The 19,208-nt window shown below is 35.5% G+C and overlaps 1 protein-coding gene across 1 annotated transcript in view; it reads right to left on the bottom strand.

Moving 5' to 3' along the window:
• The window catches only part of rxfp1 (relaxin family peptide receptor 1), a 94,350-nt gene that overhangs the window by 17,999 nt on the left and 57,143 nt on the right, over positions 1-19,208 (bottom strand). Inside the window, exons 5-15 of the mRNA XM_032555743.1 lie at positions 15,455-15,526; positions 14,917-14,988; positions 10,740-10,811; positions 10,513-10,584; positions 10,284-10,352; positions 10,072-10,143; positions 9,785-9,856; positions 4,067-4,138; positions 3,482-3,553; positions 2,774-2,845; positions 714-943 (exon numbers count right to left, since the gene is read on the bottom strand). Of these exons, the coding sequence (XP_032411634.1) occupies positions 714-943; positions 2,774-2,845; positions 3,482-3,553; positions 4,067-4,138; positions 9,785-9,856; positions 10,072-10,143; positions 10,284-10,352; positions 10,513-10,584; positions 10,740-10,811; positions 14,917-14,988; positions 15,455-15,526 (947 nt within the window). The remainder of the gene's footprint in view (positions 1-713; positions 944-2,773; positions 2,846-3,481; positions 3,554-4,066; positions 4,139-9,784; positions 9,857-10,071; positions 10,144-10,283; positions 10,353-10,512; positions 10,585-10,739; positions 10,812-14,916; positions 14,989-15,454; positions 15,527-19,208) is intronic.

Raw genomic sequence — 19,208 nt, 5'->3', positions numbered from 1 at the left:
TTGAGAAATATGAATACACTTTGTTTTTTTTATCTGTACTGTAGTGTTTTTTTTAATTTTTACTGTTTGTGGGTTGATATGGAGAGTGATCAAATGAATGGGCAACTGATATCAATGTCATTCATAATAAATCTGAGCAGAAAAAGTATAGTATTGGACTGTAGTGGTCTAAGAAATCATTCTTCACTGTCCACCTCTGGTTCCCACAAGGTAACGTTTGCTGTCCATAAAAATATAATTAATTGCATGAAATTTTTTAACACATTAGAGTTTCTGAAATTAATTAAAACTCCTGGCCCTAATATAAACATCTTGGGTTCATTGGTAAGAAATTAACCCCATCCAGAACCTCTAGGCAGATCAACCAAAAAACAAACTCTGGGAAGTGAAAGTGCCAGGCTGCATTACAGACATATTAACATAGAATGAGTAGTCACTGCAAATATTGATGCTTTGCATAAACTTGATATAATTCATAATAAACCCTGTGAGACTTATTAAATATTTTATACCTGAGAAACATAATGAAACATGACTATACATTATGTCATAGAAATACAGTCAAACTAAAAATAAATAAATAAAAATTCAGGCAGAAACTTCAAGTGACACTTTGTACTTTCTGAAGTTTAAAAGGCTCCATATCTCCCTCCCTTTGCACAACGCTCCCTCCCAAATGACTGCTGTTCCCCTGGAAGTGCAGTTTGACTCACAGCAGAGGGAGATGATGCACATGGCGTGGAGTTTGTTCTCAGAGCGGATATACGAGCGCATGCAGATGACAAAGATGTTGCCAAAGCATGTGGTGGCAGAGACAACCCAGACAAAAACCCTCAGGACGATGTTGGCCAGCAGGTCCTCAAAAGACGAGATGCCATCTGTGTTGGGCTTGCAGCTGCGCACGTGAGGGGCATAGCCGCAGTACTGGAACTTCTTGAAATAGCTAAGAAAACAGACAAAACAACATCAAAAAAGCAATCTAATGCTAAGGCATGGGGTGTGTGTTTACTTGCAGCCTGCAGTGGTCTATCCACAATATTACCCTTACTGTCTATTTGTGCATTTAAACTGGAAGATAAGGAAGAACAGAAGGACAGTGATCTCATTTCTGTCAGACTGTGCAGTTCAGGAGGTGGAGACTTATTAAAATACCTATTTGGATTAAAACTGGTCATTTTGTTCTTATAATATTTTGTTGGAGAAAGTCAACAGAGATTTAACATCAATCATTTATCAAAACTAAAAGAACTGAAACCCAACCAAGCATTTGGCTTTGGGTTCATTTACTTTTAGGTGTGGGGCGTTGACACAGCTCTGCTTTCTTCACCGTGTCACTTTGGCCTGAATGGTAACTAGAAGCAGTTAAAATGGCCTTAATGAAAAGCAAAAGGAAAATCAATGATTACCTCTCAGATCCTCAAATTACTCAATTTGGACTATTGATTGAAATTATAAAAAAAAAACAATGCAGAGTTCTGTATATAATGACCTAATATTACATTTGTGCAAATATTTGCAGAATGAATTGGTCCATTTTTATAAAGTTACTAACCCAAATTTCAATAAAAATTTTAGAACGTAAGTTTAACTTGGCCTGTCTGATGTGTTCCTTGGTTTTTATAATGTCGGTTCTTCTCTAATGATCTCTAACAAACCAGTGAGGCCTTCAAAGAACAGTTAGATTTACACTGAGATTACATTACATAGGCAACTGGCTGTTTAGAGTTTTATTTATGGTTAAAAGGGCTGAACGCATACTTCATTTTTTTTTAACAACTTATAGGTCATTTTCTTTCCACTTCAGTATTGTTTACTGCTCTGTGTTGGTTTGACACATAAAATGTAATTTAAATAAATTCAAGTTTGAGATTACATGTCAAAATGTCAAAAGTTTCAAGGACTTGACTGCATCATTATAGGAGATAAACTGTTGAGTTAGTATTAATGTTTAATGTTAATATTGCTGTTGTGTCTGATAACTGATGGCGTATTATGTTCTCCTACCTTTTCCACATAGTGAGAACACCCCACAATGCACTGCTTCACCATCATTCTCACATGACCAACAAAACTGAATAGAACATTGTTTATTCAAATCGAAGTTTTATATATCAGACAAAGTGGTAAAAAATGAAGAAAACCCTGTCCAAACCCGATGTATTGCGCACCTCTACTTTGTTCCCAAAGTGAACAAAGGTGAAATCTTTTTCACCAGATTTGAAAAATCTGGTGAAAAATCATAGAAATTGTATATTTGGAAGCAGATTATATCCAGGCTGGTTGATTTAAGAGAAAAAACACACACAATGTAACCTTCCACAGCACAAAGTGTTTGTCATTAAGATTTGAAATTGCTTTTCACTGTTTGGTGCTACAAAATTACCTTTCAGTTTACTTACCACAGTTTGGGGCAATAAGCCTCTGCAAAAAAAAAAAAATTACTGAAAATGAAACTTTAACACTAAACCTTTTTTACTAAAACAAACCAGATCACCATCTTTCTCAATGTTAATGGTATTTATTTGGCCCACTTGAATAAAAACGAAAAACTACAACTGAAAAAAAAGTAAAAAAGGAACTTATTCCTTCCACGAATTCATGAATTATGCATCTTTACCCTCTGAGAGGTTGGATCACCTTAAAGCTGGTTTAATTATCTCCCAGATGGATTTAAAGCTGAGGCCCGGTAAGGTTAGCCTGTGACTCGGTCTTATCAGTACCTTATGTGTGAAAAAATGAAGGTCTCCACAGAGCATGATAATGTTGTACTTACATGTGAGTCAAGTATCTGAGAGGTTCAAACATCCTTCGCTGTATGTTATCAATTTCTATTCCCTCTATGCTCCTGAGAAACATAAAAACATAGATTTTGTTACAAATTCTGAACAGTGAAGACTTCCTTTGTCTATGCTTCTCTTGTCAAACTTCAATTCAGATCAAACAAATTTTATTATCAATAATAGATTAAAAAAAGCATGTTTCAAAAACGTTGTTTTATGAGCCATTTGGAGGTGAATTTGTGTTGTGCTCTGGATTATTGTCCTGCTTCATGACCAAAGTGTCCCTGCACTCCTTTAGCAATTTATGCTAGAGAGCTAATTAATTGTTTTATCAGTTATTGAAAATTGTCCAGACCCTGAAGCAGAAATGCAGCCCCAACCATCACACTACCACCACCATGTTTTACTGTTGGAATGATGCTCTTTTTCTGAAGTGACAGGTTAGTTTTACACTTAATACATTTGGGTACACACTTTGTAAAACTGTGTGAGAATTTGTGTTTTTCTGGTCTTTTTGCCCAGCTTTTGTCTTACTGTTAAATTTTTTCCTATTTGGCATGTCACAAAAAACTTGTTTGCAGATCTTAAACATCATAAAAGACTTTATTACCCTTTCAAAAGCAGATACAAAGCTGCTGTTGTCCTTAAATCTGCAACAGTAAAGGCTAGCGGTCAGTGTCAGGAACAGAACAAATACTTACAAAGACTTCAGTTTATGTAACTTGTCAAAGTGATCCATTTGAAGCTCCACGATGGGATTGTAGGATATGTTTCTACGATATAAGATTAAAAAAAAAACATACAAAATATTAAATATAGATGCAACTGATCCTTGATCTCACACTACAGAGTAAGTCCTGCAGAGATTACACATCAGACATCAGCGCTTCATCTCAATAACATGTTTTTCTGTTTCTTTTTAACTCCTACATGTTTTCCTTCCAATTAAGCTGTCAAAACGATTCAGCAGCAAACGCTGGACTCATCCTCATTTTGTTTGTCTCTGCATAACAGCTTGCTATAAACCTATTATGCTGTTAGCAAGCTAACTTGTGCTCAACTATTCTTATGTAATAAACACAAAATCTCGACGCAAGCGTAAAAACTTTACTTTTCATACTTTATATGTCTGATTTAACTATATCAAAATAAACTAATACACTAAATCCAATTAAAATTGAGTTTTGTGCAAACTGATTCTTGCAGACATGTAAACAAACTCTGAGCTGCAGCAATCCAAAGTTAAACCAAAATCTGTTTACTGTCGTGTTTGATTAAGAACTCACAGTTGGAGCAAATCCTCCAGTAAGACAAATAGATTGGGAGGTATGGCCACCAGTCTGTTGTTGGACAGATCCCTGTGCAGAGACACAAGCACATAAGCATTAGAAAAATAAACAAACTCATTCAGAACCAAAAGACTCTGAAAGATCATGTACTAATTTTTGCTTTTCTTTTTATAGAGCACTGTTGGTTTCCAAACTATTTTCTGCTGAGATACAAAATATGAACAACAGAGACTTGGCCGATTGACATACAGAGACAAACAGGCACAACACAATACTTTCTCCTTTACATGTGTCTCTTATTTGTAGAAATTATGATAAAAAACAGAAGCAACTTTTTAAAAACAAAAATGATTTTTCTTGTAAAAAAGAAATCTATACATGAAATCCAATTATTATTGCAAGATTTTACCCAGGAGCAATCAAAGGTGCTAGTATGACCAAAAAAGAAATAATAATCTCCATTTGGTTGTCTTGTTTTGAACTAAACTTTTTAAATAACACAAAAAAACAAGAGCAAGGAAAAAACTCAACACTTCATTTCAATAAAAATAGTTCACAACATGTCCAATAAGAAATCCTGTCAAACAGACATTATGACAGTAGGTATTATAGGTATAGTAGGTATTACAAAGACATAAGACAAACCTGACTCCTACTGGTGTAAATATACTGTAGTGGAAACTAAAGTAGCTAGTTGTCTTCTTATGTCTGTAAGAAATACTAAACACCTATCAGAGTGTAACTTGCAGCAGACAGCTGAGTGTTCTTTATAAGTACATTAGAGTTTCTAAGTGCTTTAAGTAGAATGACCCTGGAGTTCTTTTATTCTTTGAAAAACTCTCATCTTCTATCCAAAAGCCTTCTTCAGTTCTCAATGTGATTGGAAGCAAGACCTAGTAAGACTGTAGTCACAGCATTTGGGTCATTAAGGACACAAGTTACCAGTTCTGCTCTCCATATTGTCCAGTACTTGGGTCCATGTTATTTGTCCATAGCAATAACACATGAGTGACTTTGGTCACATGTCCCATGGTGTGAACTGCTGTGAAACTGCCTGAGGACATGAATCAGGACTGATCATCATCCTCTTTGTGAACTCACCATATATGCAGAAGATACAGATAAATGGAAATACTATTTCTCTCCCTCAAAACATTTAAATTAATAAAGTAGAAACAAGGTAAAATTATACCTTTGAAGCAAGATTAAGGTTAAAATCCATTGGCAGAGGTCAGAGGGAGAAGGTAGTGGACAGAGTTAAGCGTCCTGACAGGCTGGTGTTTAAAGATGCTCAGAAGTGTTGGGGAGTGTGTTCTGGTCCCTTCTCCCTGAGGGCAGGAAGCTGAAGACTGGTAGTGAGGTGTGAGAGGTGTCACAAGCAATGCTGGCCAAGCGGATGTCAAAAATGTCATCGAAGGAGGGAAGAGTGGAGATGAACCTACTGGCTTTTCTATGTCTTGCAGAATCTTTTTGCAGTCTGCAGAGTTGGTGTTAGACAAAATCTGAGGCCACCTCCTCTGTTAAATGTTAATTTTTCAGACCTGATTGGCTTCTTTTAATCCAACCTAGTTATCTTCTCTGTCTAAAATAATGTCTTGAATCGACTGTCCCTTATCCTTCAGATGTCAAATGAACACCTGAGACTAGACAGAATAAAGTGGCTCTTCTGTGTTGGTCCATCAGTGATATGTGGATCAGATGAATCTAATCAGTAGAGAGTTGCATATCCGTGGAAGAGTAGGCAGGGAAACTGCGGGAAGGAGGCTAAGTTAACTGAACTAACCACAAAGGGTATTAAACTAATGGGCTTAAAGCAGACCTATTCTGCAAAATTCCCTTTTTGCAAGTTTTTATACTTCCATTTCTGCACAGTTGGTTTTTGGCAATAAGTTATTGTTTTTTTGAATTTGGAAAACAAGACATTTCAGGAACCTCCCAATTGTTAAGTCACAATCGAAGGACGATGCCCCTTTAACTAGAAACCCCGGCATAGCCAAACCCATTACCTAGCAATGCAAGTGGAGCTCCAGCAAACTTTGGTCAGCTGGCTTTACAACTGTATGACCTGCAATGGCTGTGGGAAAAGCCATTTATTGTTTATCATCCAGAAACCACCTGCTGCATTTTTTTTGACTGTGCAGGAGGCTCTGCTTTTGGTTTTCAAAGAGGTACGGTGGCATAATTGTGGTTTGCAACTATTTTTATGTGCAAGTGTAAACATTGATTTTGGGGGCATGACCAGCAGCAGCTTATTTGGATTTAAAGAGACAAGAGGGCCTAAAATGGCTCATTTTGAAAAGAGGCAGAACTGAGCAGACTGATATCTCATTATCTAAGAATGATTTTGTGCAAAAAATGCAATGAACATGTTTTGTATAGCATGAAAACATACCCTAACCTGCTCAAGGAAGAAAGATAGGTCACCTTTAGCACAGGAGGTGATATCGCTCCATCTCCATTCATTTCCTATGGAACAAATACTATGAGGCGACAATTTCTTGCTGTCCTTCTACTTGGGATTCAATGTGGCTAGCACAATACAAGAAATTTGAGAAATGTTTTGTCGCTGTTGTTACCACAAGCAGCAGAAAACTTTCGACTTTTGTTGTCGTTCGATACTCCCCATAACACTAACATATGAGTATACAAGTACACTGGGAAAAAATGTTATAGCGTCTTCATGCTTACCTTTGTTTGAAATCACCTACTACACCACAAATATAGGAGGGAGAATGCACAACCTTCTTAACCAGAAAGGAATCTTAAGATGCAGCAACATCTGTTTTTGCAAGGAGAGATATCTTAACTTGATTAAGGTACAAAGATGTAAGCAGTGCTTTAATGTTACATCATAATTTTGCTTCATTCTTTGAAGTCTTTGTAGTGAAGATTTATTGTTATAGCAATTTACAGTTCAATGCATGTAACTAAAAAACATGTATAAAATACTAAAACTGACTTTTGTTCAGCAGTCAGAGCTGTTCCTGCTACAAGATGCATTCTCTCTGTTTTTCTTGTTTCTGATTAAATAACCAACAGCCATTATCAACACTTTGTATGTTTAATAAAGTTGACAAAAGACATTCTTAGAGTTTACAGAAATGTGCATTACTGGTGAGTTTAATTATGTTGTGAATACAACATAATTAAATAAAGTCATGCAAAATGTAACTGGCTTTTGGCTACAGAGTCAAGAAGAAACAAAACAACATTGGTTATTTTGCTTTGATGGGATTTAGCGATAATTAAAGAGCCATTTAAGGCCTTATTTTGGACAAAAGGATACAAAAAAAGTATTTGCAAGAAGAAAAAAGAAGTCAAGAGCTTGACGTTATCTAAAATATATCCCGCTAAGTTAATTTATTCCAAAGTCTCAAAGTCAAACCCAAACAGCTGGATTCTTAAGGAATTAGCCTGAAGCTTTCACAGCCTAGACAAAGAAGGTGTGTCTGATGTTACAATAACGGCGCTAGCGTTTAAATTTTACAGATAACACATTTATGTCCCTCAAATATCCAGCAAGGAAAAATAAAAGCTTCAATTACTCCCTTGCTGTTAAATGTCTTCAGTCTATTTTTTATATTTTATGCAAGACAAAAAGTGTCACAGTAATTTTGAGATATGACCAACTAATTTTAAGTAGTTCAGCCTTTAGTCCAAAGCGACATTACTGCAAAATTTAAGGATATTTCCCTCAGTGTGTTCTGGAGAATGAGAAAAGACAATACGTTGCCTCTGGCTATTGAAGTTACTGCTAGAGGAGCATGAAAAATTCACAGGTCCCTGGAACAGGAGATGCTAAAACTCATGAGGCGTTTATCAGCTTTGTACAGGCAACAGTGAGGCACAGCAGATGAAAGGAACATACAGTTGGGGGGATGCTATGAAGATAAATGCAAGAGGGCACTATTCAAAACTCAAGAAGGAGACAGAATCTGAAGTAAAAGGTTCACATCTGCAGGCAAATGCAGCACTTCTGTGGTTAAAAGACAGAAATATACAAACAACAGAAGTGGAATGGTGTCCTCTGCACAGAAGCAGGTCAAACAATACCCAGTCTGAAAAGTAAAACAAGCTTAATGTAGACACTTGGTACAATGCTGTGTCTGTAAAGGTTAAATATGCTCAATTTATAGGAGCATCTTAAATCACAATAGTTCAGAAAGCCAATTCATTTAATTTCCTTCATTATGTAATTCAGACAGTGAAAATAATTGTTCTTACACACCAAAAAGCAGAGTAAAGTACTTTTACAGCTAACAAAAACACACAATCACATGCCAAAAAGTTTTAGATTAATAAAGAAATATTTTTCCAAGATGGCATCCAGGATGTTTACTACTTCACTGTTACAAAGAGAAGAAACATTACTGAGGTTTTCCTGGTCAAACGTTTTTCATGTGTTTCTATGTATTTTTGTACTTTTTCTATCATGTCAGGTTTGTAAATGAGAACTACTTTTCCAAGATTCTACCTGGTAAACTAAAGGCAAAATAAATATTAAATAAAACCCTAAACTTCCTTGATTGCCTTCATTTCATGCTGCCTTTACAGTAATTGCTGAATTACAGTAATTTATGCAAAAGAAGTTTTGACCAAGTAGTGAGTGTAAATGCTCTGTAGTACAGGGTAAAATGTCTCAGAATCCCATTTCAGAACAAAAATGTTTTTTCATATGTAATACTCCTAATGTCAGAAGCTGCATGCAAGCCATAATGATCAAAATTAAGATAAATAAAAACTTGATATATCACTGTGAGTGATTGAACCCTATATAAATGTGTGTTTTCAATCTAACTAATTAAAGAAAATAGACTTTTTAATTAAATATTAATTTATTCAAATTGACCTGTATGTAAGAAGAAACTAGTTTTATGATGTATTTTGTGGATTATTTTTGGGGAGGTATACAGGATAGCACTGGAATGAAAATGGCTTCTGATGAGTTATTGTTTTTTTTACTTTGTTTTTTAATAGGAAATTCCATCATCACAACTACATTACAGGAAAAGTCATGAGCTCAATGAAAAACTGAAAAAAATATCCTCTGGGTTCAGGCATTTGGAGAAAATTCAATCAAAACATTGTATGTACTTTGTGTGAAACTTTGTGACAGATAAGAAAGTTAGTGAAGGAGAACAAATCTGTAGTTCTAGAAACAGAACTACAGAGTTCATGTAGAAGACTTTTAACAGTTCATAATAATCAAAATAATCCTCCTGTAGAGAAAATAAAAGCTCTTAAAATGGGAACTTTAGCTAAAATATATATTGCAGCGGCAAAAACATTTCAAAGGAGCAAATTAATGCACCCCAACACAGTAGCTAATCTAAACGATCATTCAGCCTCAGTTTAACTGCAAGTAGTACAAAGCAGTCATGAGTTTGTTCAATGAGGCCTCCATCATAACATGTGAGCTCATTAGACATTGTGAAGTCTGTTGTTCCTTTCCACAGCCCTTAAAATTTGCTCTCCTTCAGAATGTACTGTTCTCTTGATGTTCACACACTCCTTCAAACACTCCATCAATGTTTTGATAATGTCCTTGGAACTGGAAGACACAATATGTGACGCTTTTTCTAAATGATCTGCATGTTAAAGTGTTTAATTCAGCCTTTTTCTCCAAAGCATCTCAAACTTTGTCTCTTTTCATTTTGAGAATAGTTTCTCTGTGCGATTTGAAAATAAAATAAACGAGGAACGGACTTGACTTACAATTCTCCGAGCTTTTGGAGGACTGAGAATGCTTGTTCGTGTATGTAGCTGATCCTGTTTCGCTGCAACACCCTGGAAAAAGACAATAAACACTGAATTACTCCACTGTTCCTCGACCCTCTTCCTTCCGTTTAATGAATCGCCGTATTGACTTCATGCTCTGGCTACAAGGTGGCTTCAGTTTTAAGTGAGTCTAGGTAGAATTTGCAAGCTTAAGTCAGAAGTAAATATTTTGAGAGCAAACCTTTGCCTTAGCTATCAATTAAATTATGCAAATTTACACTTACAGAACTGTCAACATGGTGCATGAATGGAGAGAAGCATTTCCAATTTTTTCAATTAGATTTCCCTCCAAGTCCCTGCAAGGACATGTTTTGGAAAACACACACAAACAGAGAGTATGTGGGGATAAATACAAACACACAGAGAATAAACCCATCAAAAGCCTTGTCACTTTTTTGAGAGGACAGTTTGTGATATTTTCTGACATCCCACTTACAACCAGTTCAGTCTGGGCATTTCCTGGCAGATGTCATCCAACTTTGTCAGGGAGTTGTTCAACAAAACCCTGTCAATCAGAGACAAAAAAACACATTTCTTCTTCATGTTCAGACACTTTTACTCTTAACAGGGGAGGAACAACTCTAAACAACAAGCACTTCAAATAGTCCAAAAAACATGAGATGAAAGTAAAAGATCAAATATATAATGTAAGGGCAGAAACTCACAGTAAAACAAGGGAGTTAAGTCCTGAAAATGTCATGGTAGATATCTGATGGATATTATTGTTTTCCAGGATCCTGAAAAGACAAACAGGATGTTGTTTCCGCCTTATTTTCGGATCATTGATTCGGATAAAACCGCCTCAGTAGAGATACGCGTGGTGTATAATATAACACAAAAAGGAGGTAGAGAGGAAAAGGGAAACAATAGAACATAAAAGCCGCTGACTCACAGCCACTCCAGCTTGTGCAGGTCCTTGAACACTCCTGGCATCAATACTATTATCTTGTTGTAACTCAGGTACCTGAAAAAAAAAAAAAAAAGCTACCTTACTCTGTACATGACACATGAAACTAACAAGCAAAGCTAAGCCTGCATTTAGCGTCAGTCAGAAGCTTATACTCAGTCATTAGCATTTTGCTAACTTTGAAAACATTTAGCACATTTAGCTTCCAATAATGAATAAAGTTCAACATCTGTATTGAAGGTTCTGTTAAGAATTATTCAAGTAGTTTGACATGGGTGAATATATGGGTGAAGACTGTTTACTGCAGTTATCTTTCCTCTTGCCATGTTCTCTCTTAAAAAAACTATATTGAGCAAGTGGCAAGTACATATCAAACAAACAAATGTGACAAAAGAATATATTTCATTTAAGGTTTCACAATGGCTCTGAAACCTTAAAGAACCTTATAGAAAAATATGAACTATAATTAAAGTCAGGTCTGTGCCGGACACAGTTCTTCCAGACAAGCCTGTGTCTGGAAGAACTTTAAACAAGTTCTTCCAACTCGTCCAGAGCGTGTTGTCAAGGTGAAGCTTCCTAATAGACATTTATTTAAATATTACTGAAGCTGAATGTATACACTTCAGTCTGTCTGCATGCAGGAATTCGGAAGAAATCGTGCAGCCACTTCCTCTGTTTAAAATAATTCAATTTCTTTTTTTTTTTTTAAACGTTAAGTATGAAAAAGAACAGCTCAAATGTAGCCATAAAAGTCTAAATGTATATGACATGCATGAATATGATGAATGTACGTTAAGGTCTAACAAGAACTGTATTATAAACATCACAACTGTGATGTTTTACCCAAGCCTTCAAATTATTTTTATCATTCACATCCTGTATATTGTACATTGACAATATCGATCATCTAAGATGTATTTTAGTCTTCATCTCTATATTACAGAAATAAGGTTTTGCATCGCTAAAGAGAAGCAGATCGAATGGGTTATAAAAAGAGAGGATGTCATGTTCTTTGAGAAAGGTACATTTAATAAAGCAAGAATTTCTGGCCTCTGTGGCCTATTCAAGGACATGTCAAAGTGAGATACAAAAAAAAATAATAATAATGAAAGGTGGGGAAAATACACCTTCATATAGATAGGTCATTGCAGGTTTACACCATATTCTTGTTAACTCAGATTTCTGTAAAGTTGTCCAGGTTATCTTCAAATCCCCTTGGATTTGACACGGAGTGTTTTATCAATGTCATCCGCCTCCAGAGGGGGGAGGGTCGAGAAGTTAGGTCCTGCACACCATGGTTGAAAAAACGTGCAGTATTACAGATGTGTGATTTGTGTGACTATGAAATCTAATTGAAAAGGTCACATTAAGGTGTCTTCAAACTTTGATAAAATATGGCATTCCAAGTTGGTTCATAGGTGCTGAATTTTTTTTAGAATGTTTTATAATGACAGAACATTTTTTTACAATAAGCTGTGAGAAGGTGGGTACGCCTGAAATAATAACCAGTAACGTTAAGGTAACCAGCAGCAAGGATGAACTAGTTTTCCATACATTATGAAGAAACCCTAGAAAGACCTAAATTACAAGAAGCTGTTGCTGTGTAACAGGACATGATGTCCCTCTAATCTGTTGGAAGATGATTCATTTCCTAGCAACATTTCCATTTTACGGCTTTAAATGTTTTTTGTTTGTGTTAAAAACCAATTAAACCACATCACAATCAATTTAACAGAAGATTTTGCAGAAAAGTCCTCTACATCAACAGTTCCCAAACAGCTGGGTGAGGACAAAACACTGACAATGCTACAACATATGTAAAGAAGCTTCAGATTTTCAAATACTTTTCCTCATTTTTATTTACTATTCAACGATATTATATTTGCTTAGCTTAAATTCTATTTTATATTTTCTGATTTTTGTGGACCTCCAGCCATGGATACAACCTACGCATAAACCCATGTGAGAATGTCCAGCCATCCTACATCTAGGCATAAGACAGGTTCTGTGTCAGGTTCTGGTGCTTTGGTGCAAAGTACAAAAAAGTTTTACTACCAAATGAAATCTAGCAAACAGAGCTAAGTTTGCTGGTCCTAACTGATCTAAAACAGTTAAAATTTAATGATGAAAAGTGTATTTTTCAGCATACAGTTATAGATTTGTTTCAATTTGTGTTTCTGTCTTTTTTGTCTTGGTAAAACATTACATTTTTCTTCATGCCCTTTACACATTAAATAACTAATCAAGCCCTGCAGTAAATGTTTCCGCTGAGCTCCAAAACTTTTCGACCGTTATTTCTTGAGGGATTACGCTATAGCTGGCTACTCTTTGTTGTCTAGAAGAGTTTTCAGTAATTTCCCTGCTCTGCTCCTGCCTCTCCTCTGTTTCCTCTTTGAACACCAGCCAGCTTTGCTCCTCCCTTACTCGCCTCCCTATCTCTGTGAAAACCAGCCCGTGTCGCCTGTCGGCTCTGCTCATTCATCTACAGCCACCAGAAAAGTAAGCTCTGCACCAGTTCAGTTTTTGGAATCCTGCTCTGACACCTTGACTCACAGGAAATCTCTACAGCTCAACCTGGACTGCACCTTCAGTTCTTTGTGATGGTATTTTTCAAACAATCAAACCTTTTTGGAGGTGCTTAGTTAAATTTACACACAGCTAAAACTTAAAATCGTCCTGAAAGGTTTGTATTTATTAGAATAGTTTGTCAAGACAATGACTCTGTGCCTCATAGTTTGAGCATATGGGTTACAGTGTCATAGATCAAAATAATAATATTTATTTCCTTTTCAGACACAAAAATCTTTTTTAAAAAACAAAATCCATTTTCTAAGTTATAAAATCATTTTATGCTCCAGTTCTGACCAGTATTGTTAATGGGAATAAGCAACTAATCAATTAATCAAATGATAAATTAAAATGAGCTCAATAATGTTCATTCTTATGATTAATATTTTTGAATAGAAGTTTTGTTTATTTTGTTTGTTGTTCCATTTTTAATGGTTTTTGTTTACATTTTATTTATTGTTTTTTATTAAAACCTGGTGTAAATGTAGCCTATGTTTTAATTGTGAGAGTTTATTTGTGCTACTTCATAAGTCATTATCTACTGGACACTGTCTCTCACTGAAGTCATTTAGTTTTATCAACTTTTATTTATTTATTTACAAAGCCATTCAAGTTACCTCCACACTCACACCATTAGCAACCATTTATTCATTCACAATCAAGGCTCACAATATCTACCCTCTGCTCTTATGCAAGTCACAACTAAAATATGATTCAGTTTTACTTTTTATTTATTGTTTTTAATGAATAAATAAAACATATATACACATTTTGATATACAGTCAACATCTCTGAACATTCAGTTTTGTTTATTTTGCACAGACACTGACAGGAAAAAAGACGTACATCTTCTACATCTTCAGATGTACAGTCACAGAGTACGGAAAAGTAAAAACAACATATTTCCTTCCAGAAAAACTCTCCACCGTCATACTGCTGACATCAGCAGTTTGCTTCATAATCTGTGACTGAGAAGAAGTGCTTTGAATAGAATATCCTGTTTTGGTGCTTGTGCCATTGTCTTCTCTCCTTACTGCATTAAACCTCTTCACCTTTTTCCCTGTAGCTGAATCTGTGAGGTAAGTAGGGGCGCTCACTCCACACTTAACTATGTTATAATTAAGTGGTAAATATTTATCCAGAACCCAGGGTTAGAAATATCTTTTTTGTCAAGAAAATGTGGCTGTGAGCACCGGTGGTTGCCAAGGTGATGTAATTTATCTATTAATAGCCATAGTACAGAACCTATTTGGCCCATATACCGCAGCTGTTTTTATTTAGCTGCCCTTCATATCAAATCTGCTAAAGAAAATTTAGGAATATCAATAAACAGTCTATTAGAACTAGAATAAAAAGGAGTTCATGTCTCTTACTTGTGATATTTAATACTTCTACCTCCCAGGAATCAGAGCTGACAAGCTACTGTGGTTATGTTTAATGAAATAAGAGTTGGATTTTAATCCAAAGGAACTTATTCTCACAACAACAGCACTGATCTGAGGTTAGAATCAGAATAGTGACAGAGCTGTTAAAAGTTACGATAATCTAATTACAGTAAACATCTAGTAATCAGAAAAATTATTACTTCACTCACAGTCTTGTTAGATTATGAAGCCCTCTGAATGCATCAGGATTCACATCTTGAATATTGTTGTGCTGTAGATATCTGCAAAAGGATCACAGAAACATTTTGTGGCTGATGAATTAATGAGCAAACAAAAACAGGCACATTGCCAAAATATGTTGGGCTGACTGACAAAGAACTCTGCAGGAAGGCCTAAATTTAGGGGTAACATCCTAGTGCTGTTGGATATTGGTATTATATTTTACTGTCTAACAGCTATTCAATCATCTTGTTTATGTAAACACAACAGACATTTTAAATCTATTTAAACCCACAAACCCAACAATGCCAAACAGATTCTGGCAAAGGATTAGACCTGTCCTCACAGTGACACTGTGCAAGCTTGATAAACAGCACAAGTCAGTGGCAAATGCATCTGCATACACACAACAGAACATTCAACACTGCCAGCATGCCCAACAGCCTTCCAAGCCTCATAACGTCTCCTGTGCATGGTTTAAGTACCTTTACTTTATGTGTATATGGAGAGAGGATGATGGAAACTCACAGTTTCTGAAGGCTTTGGTAGTTAAAGAATCCTTTTGCTTTCAGTCTGTGAAGCCTGTTTCTTTGTAAGGACCTGAGAAATAGGAAGGAATTATGATCATGTTAGTGTGCAGACCAATTAATAGTTATCATTAAAAATTATTACATTAATTAAAGCTTTGCCAAACTATTAATCAGCAGGGATTTTTTCTACATTGTGTTATGTAGCAGCTGAAAACTTCAACATATTTTAATGGGATTTTATGTGGCAAACCAGCACAAAGTAATGCATGTCAGCAAAGTGGAAGGAAATGATACATTATTTAGAAAAAAATCTTTTGCAGTAAAAAGGTGAACCGTTTGACAAATGAATCCAGCCTCCCTGAGTAAATGCATAGTAGAACCATAATTTCCATGTCTTTCATAGTATTTCCCTACCAGCTTTGCGAGCTAGACTACATTTTTGCGCATCTTTGTGAAATAGCTCAGTTCCAGTCAGATTGGATTTAGCTCTAGACTTTGACTAAGCCCCTGTAATACATGAATAAGCTGTGACCTAAGCCATCCCATTGTAGCTGTTGTTGTACATGTAAGGTAATTTTTCTGTGGAAAACGGACCTCCACTCAAACGGTCTGAATACAAATGCTTGCTTTGTAAAAAGTTTGAAAACCGTGTTTCATTTTCCTTCCACAATTATGCACTATTTTGAGTTGGTCTTTACATAAAATTAAAATAAAAATTAAAATAAAATTAAAATAACCCTTGCATCATGAAAACCATTAAAATACCACACACAAATTATCTTTTTCCATCTCCATTTGCAAAAGATGAGATTTTCATTTTCACATTCTTAACATAATGTCGCCTTTTTCTAATGTTGTCTTAATTCTTTTAGAATATACTTATGTTTATTGAATATAAGGCAAGGCAAATAAGTGCAGACATAAAATTTCAAATGATTTATCACACAAACGCCAAAGGAAGCCTGATGAATAATATTTTTGTTGACATCTTTTCACACTTGGTCATCAGTTAGAAAATTGAAACCATAAACATGCTACACCTGGTCAAGCTGCTGATCTATCTTACAAACTCAGTTTTATCAAGAGACTCCTAATTGTCCAGTTGATTCAGTTTTTGCTTCCAAACCTTTGAATGGATTAAAATGTTACTAACGTGTAATTTCATCACTTGTAGTCATACCAGACTTTTAGATGTGTTCACTTGTGGACTCTGGGGAAATTATAACACAATCCTCTTTGCTCTTCTGGTCTGGTAAACTGCAAAAATTTAAGCTGACAGTCAAACACAGCATGTTGACTTTTTCACACAAAGACCACCAACAGGCATGCTTTTGAAAGGACAGAAAGGGAAGTAATTTATCAAACATGAATAGGATGCCACTTTAGACATTTTATCTTTTCAATTTCCCAATGCAATGCAATATTTCTCCACTATTTTAAACAACAATTTCTCTGTGCGATACTGTTTGACAAAAGTAATGACCAAAGACAATTTCTGCATTGATGATGAATGGACAAAGACATATGCTCCATTGCTTTTGGCTAAGTTCAACATCTGCTATGATGTGAGACAAGGCCAGCTGGAAAAAACATCCTGGAGTTACACACTCTTTGTGTTTCTGTGTTTGATATGATGTAAAACACTTTGAAATGCCTTGCTGCTGAAATGTGCTATACAAATAAAATTTGATTGATTGACTCAGCTTTTCAGGAACCCAACAAATGTTGAAAGAGGAGTTTACACACTCGAGCTGATAGAAATTTTTGCAGATTCACAGTTTTGTTGAAAACATTCAGAGTGCAACAGCATAGCCAGATCGACTGCTGTTTATGGCAGAAGTACATATTTTAGCACCAGTAGGTGCAGAGCCATTGAAAATCAACAGACCAGACGTGCATGGTGCTGATTTTGTATAATAAAATCATTAATTAACAAGGGGTGTGTTTAAAATACCAGGATTACAGAAATCAATCAGTGAAGTCTTTCATTCTGTGAATCAGCAGGGGTCAAACAAGTGCCTCTCATTTCAAGGGGAAGGCAGTACTTGGTGGTTATAGCACATTCCTCTCTGAACCCTCAAGTAAAATTGGTTTCTCCATATATAATTCAGAACTAAAGAAGGCCTAAATTAAAAAGAGGATTTGAAGACAGGAAAACATAAAAAACTATTATTCATAATAATTTCTCCTTCAATCTATAAGCACGTAAAGGATCCGCCAGAACCCCTTAATGCACCATTATTGTTGAAAGAACAACCCAAAGATGTTATCATTTGTTTAAGAACACACTGACCAACTTTAACAAAAATGGTAAAACATTTCAACTGATAAAAGCAAAATCTTTGAGCATTTTAAAGTTTATCCAGTAGATGTTTGAGATGGAAAAACAGCTGATAACAGTTTAATTTCCTAAGGTTTTATGTATTGGTAAGTTTTTACTCATGTTTACAGTTTCCAACCCATTTGTATGAAAATCAAAGCCATAACATTACTCAATTAAAAAGATAAATAGGTTGCTCTTATTTTGAACATAAATGCAGATCTGGTGAACTACAGAAAAGAAGGCAATCAGAGTTTAGATCCTCATGCACTGTGAGTGTCTTCATGAATGAAATCAGTGAGATTTGAAAGCTAAAAAGTACATAGCTGGAAGAATCAAAAGATCAATATTGTGTCATTATAAAGATATGGAAGCAGAGGCACAATCTGGACTTAAATTACTCAGCCTTTACAGTCTAACTGTGGAAAGAAATAGACTTCAGGGCAAGCGAGCCATGGAGGTAGTTACAGAGAAATGCTGTACAACCTCCTGATCTGACATATCAGGAAAACAGTCTTTGCTTTTACTAGGTGGTAAGATTATTTAAACCCAACAAGAAGGGTACAAAAACACACAATAATATAAACAAAAGCCAGCATGGAAAAGATTTAGCTGCTGATCAAATTTGTTTGAGTATCTTATCCTGATCACAGTGACAACCTTCTGATAAGCAGAAGATTTGGCAGGTAGCTGGTCTGCAGCGGTCTGAAAACACTACCAACAGGAAGACACCAGCAGTGACATTTAGGAAGCAATTGTTGCTGGGAGAATTATGAAGTTGTTTCCAAATAATCTGAAGTCCACCATTCTACAGTGACATAGATTACTTCAAAGTGGAGGCCATTAGAGTCAGCCGTCAATCTTTTCCAAAGTGGACATGTCAGGAAATTCACCCCGAGGTCAGACAAGCAATGTTCAGAAAATGACAAAAACTCAGCAGCTGTAGTTCCTTCCAAAACTCTTCTTGCTCTTTTATTCTTTTTCACATTTTGTAGCAAAGTATATTTTATTTGAAAATTATAAAGTTAGATTTACTGAGATTAAATTACAACGCTTTACAGGAACAGACTTATAGGAATTCTGCATTTCGTCCCATTTTTAGTTTGTTTGTTTTGTTTAGATTAGGAAATCTGAAACACTGTTTGTTTTTCTGAAGGTAAGAGGTTTAGCTGGATTTTATGTAGACTACATAGACACACCACACTTTTCAAACTTTTAATTGTAAAATAAAGTGTTGAAAACGTGCATGTCTTACTTTTCATGTCACAATTACATGCTACTTTATGTTTTTTTATTACAAAAAGGCCAATAAAAGTTTTTAAAGATTTGCAGTTATAATGTAACAAAGTGAATAAGTCCAAAGGACAGACGTAATCAAAATAGATAACTCCTTGTTTGGATCAAACTAAACACAGTAAACACAGTAAACACC

The sequence above is a fragment of the Xiphophorus hellerii genome, chromosome 23 (genome assembly GCF_003331165.1).
Source record: "Xiphophorus hellerii strain 12219 chromosome 23, Xiphophorus_hellerii-4.1, whole genome shotgun sequence".
Lineage (NCBI taxonomy): Eukaryota > Metazoa > Chordata > Actinopteri > Cyprinodontiformes > Poeciliidae > Xiphophorus > Xiphophorus hellerii.
Note: the sequence above shows the minus strand (reverse complement) of the source record. Positions and strands in the feature narration are given on the sequence as shown.